Here is a 3,124-nt window from a genome sequence, read left to right on the forward strand (position 1 = left end):
TTAAATTAAAGAAAGAGATTTATGTGACAAGGAACAGCAGACTAGGCTGCAATGCATCTGTGGAAAAAAGAACACTTTCCTTAACAGAAGTAACCACTCTTTCCACTATTTTAGCTAATTCATCCACGCTTTCAAGTATCAAAATTTACTTTTTTCTATAGTAACTGCTTCTGTTAGTTAATCTAGCTCTCTTACAAACTTCTAGGCTGAATTGAAGCTCATTGTTACCAAGGGCCATATTCGAAGAAAGAAATCAGAATATGCAAGATATGATTTTGCCTGGCATGGTGGCCTTTAATCCCAGCACTTGGGAGGCAGAGGCAGGTGGATCTCTGTGAGTTCAAGGCCATCTGGGGCTACAGGGAGACCCTGACTCAAAAAGATTAAAAAATATATATATATGACTCTCAACACACAATGGAATGAAAATTAAAAGACTGTATTTGGCTGCCTACCACTGAAAACTACTGCACTGATAGGAAACTAAAACCTAAGAATATTTAAACATCATTTACACATGAATTTGAAACAAGTCATACATATGACCATACGTGAATTAGTACACTGAGGTATGAGAAGTTTTCTGGCTTTGCTATTCTGCCATATCCAATTTAACATAAGTTAGTAAAATGGGCATATGACAATTTAATGAATAAATAAATAAATAAGCATCTCTGACCAAATCATCTCTATTTCCATTTAATTTCAGGTACGTTGGGTGTTAGACACGACTATGGGAATTAAATGAATAAACCTACACAAATCATGAACAGTAGGTTCAGCCTTAAATAAATATCTTTTACAAGAAGTCAATTTTTTAGGTTCTTTATTTGTATTTTTTTTACATTTTCAATTTATTTTGTGTGTATGTGTGTATATACACATGTCTGCACATCACAGCACATATATGAAGGTCAGAGAACAGCCTGTGGGACTGGGTTCTCTCCTTCCACTATGGGGTTCCACTAATCTCATTCAGGTTGGCAGCAAGCTCCTTTACCTACTCAGCCAGCTCACCAACCCAATTTCTTAGGTTCCTCAGTTTCATTTTAAGAAAATAATATGCATCATTGGGCTAGAGAGATGGCTCAGAGGTTAAGAGTATTTGCTGCTCTTGCAGAGAACTGGAGTTCTGTTCCCAGCACCCATTTCAGGCAGCTCACAACCATCTGTAATTCCAACCCCAAGAGATCCAACGTCTTCTGGCCTCCAAAGGCACCCATGTACACAGGCACATCCCAATACACATTCACACACACACACACACACACACACACATATACACACAGAGTTTTTTTTAGTATTTTTTAAAGGAAATTAATAAGCATTTTTAACAGTAAGTTAAAATGGGAAAGAAAACAGTGATATCTCTAACTCCTCCAAATATGTTAGGTAATTTACAAATACAAGAATAAAGCAAGTAGGAAAGTGCTTAAAAATAGCAATTTTCCATAAATTTCAGAAATCTAATAAAAGATAGATAACAGATACTTCTCCAGTAAGAAACCAGAAGACAGTACTGTTTCTAGAGATGTTCAAGAATTTCTTTAAGTAACTAAGAAACAGTAATTGTCTTCAAAGCATGCCACATCTGAACAGCCTGAACCTTCTAAACATGTCTGTGAAGTTCAATTTCACTGTTCTCTAATGACCAGCACATTGAGTCTTACCATATTCCCCATCATCTCTGCCTTGATAATCTTGGCTCCCAGCTTGTTCTTTTCATCCACACTGAGGATCTGGGTGGACTCAGCCTTTGGACTGCAGGAAAAACAGGACAGAATAAGAGCATGGCATAAAAGTACAAGAAACAACACTGAGACTCAAACTTCACCTTAACTGACCACAGCAAAGCATTCAGTACCAGGAGATCATGACTAACACAAAACAACTGAGCTGAGCCTTCTACCACGAATTATATGTCTGTTATATAACCAAGATGGCCTGTCACAGTTAAAAAAATAACTGGCCAGAGACCCACTAACAGTAAGAGAAATAATATACAAATTACCTAATCCTGTTTTTTAATAGTTCCATCCTCAGCCAGTGTGACGATGCACACCTCTAATCCCAACACTCAGAAGACCAAAGCAGGAAGACTGCCATGAGTTAGGGGCCAGTCAGGACTACAAAGAAAGACCCTGTCTCAGAATTAACAACAACTAAAAATTCCATACTTTTTAAAAAGGAAAGAAACAAAAACACTAAAGTCAGACCACAATTCTCTACATCTTGGGAAACTTCTCTTTCCTTATGACAAGACATCGATCATCTTAGAAACTATAATCTTGATATGGCATAGTTAACTGCATTCGAAGAATAAAAGCTACAATCATGTGTTCTTTTGTAAAGCAGCCCAGAATTAATCATGTGCCAAATTGATAGAGGTGTCACATAAGAAAAAATTAATTGGGGCTGATGAGATGGCTCAGCAGTTAAGAGCACTGACTGCCCTTACAGAAGACCCAAGTTCGAGTCCCAGCACCCACATGGCAGCTAACAACTGTCCATAACTCCAGTTCCAGGGGAATCCACCGCACTCTTTTGAATTCCACTGGCATTGCACAATACAGGTAAACTTACATACATGTACTCATACACATAAAATGCATAAATTTAAAAAAAAATACTTAATAACACTCAAACACATTAAATAAATAAAAAATTAAATGTAATTCATTCAAGAAAATAATTTGCTTTTCTTATTTTTCTAGCTTTAAAAAAAATCATCAAGCCGGGAGTGGTGGCACACACCTATAGTCCCAGAACTTGGGAGGCAGAGGCAGGCAGATCTCTGTGAGTTCAAGGCCAGCCTGGTCTACATAGTGAGTTCCAGGACAGCTGGGGCTACAGGAAGACCCTGATTCAAAAAGACCAAAAAAAAACATCATCATATTCCAATAGCTAAAACTGGGATCATGTTCGGATTAAACACTGAGCAAGTGACCTTACAACGCATGGGCGTTTTACTAAATAAATTATTTAAATTGTCAATAAATGGTGAATTTTTATCATTTTCATGCCAGTCATCTTCTCAGATATTCCCTGTAGAGTTAGAGTTAAATGAGGGGATTTAGTTAGTAATATAATAATCATTCACTTCAAGTTACACTTTAAAAAACTG

At 37.0% G+C, this 3,124-nt stretch overlaps 1 protein-coding gene across 1 annotated transcript in view; it reads right to left on the bottom strand.

The window, feature by feature from the left end:
* The window catches only part of Cwf19l2 (CWF19 like cell cycle control factor 2), a gene marked incomplete in the record, with an annotated part of 93,434 nt that overhangs the window by 49,059 nt on the left and 41,251 nt on the right, over positions 1–3,124 (bottom strand). The window contains 1 exon segment of the mRNA XM_008829717.3: positions 1,671–1,761. Coding sequence (XP_008827939.2) covers positions 1,671–1,761 — 91 coding nt within the window.

This window comes from Nannospalax galili, unplaced genomic scaffold (genome assembly GCF_000622305.1).
Source record: "Nannospalax galili isolate Female #2095 unplaced genomic scaffold, S.galili_v1.0 scaffold854, whole genome shotgun sequence".
NCBI lineage: Eukaryota > Metazoa > Chordata > Mammalia > Rodentia > Spalacidae > Nannospalax > Nannospalax galili.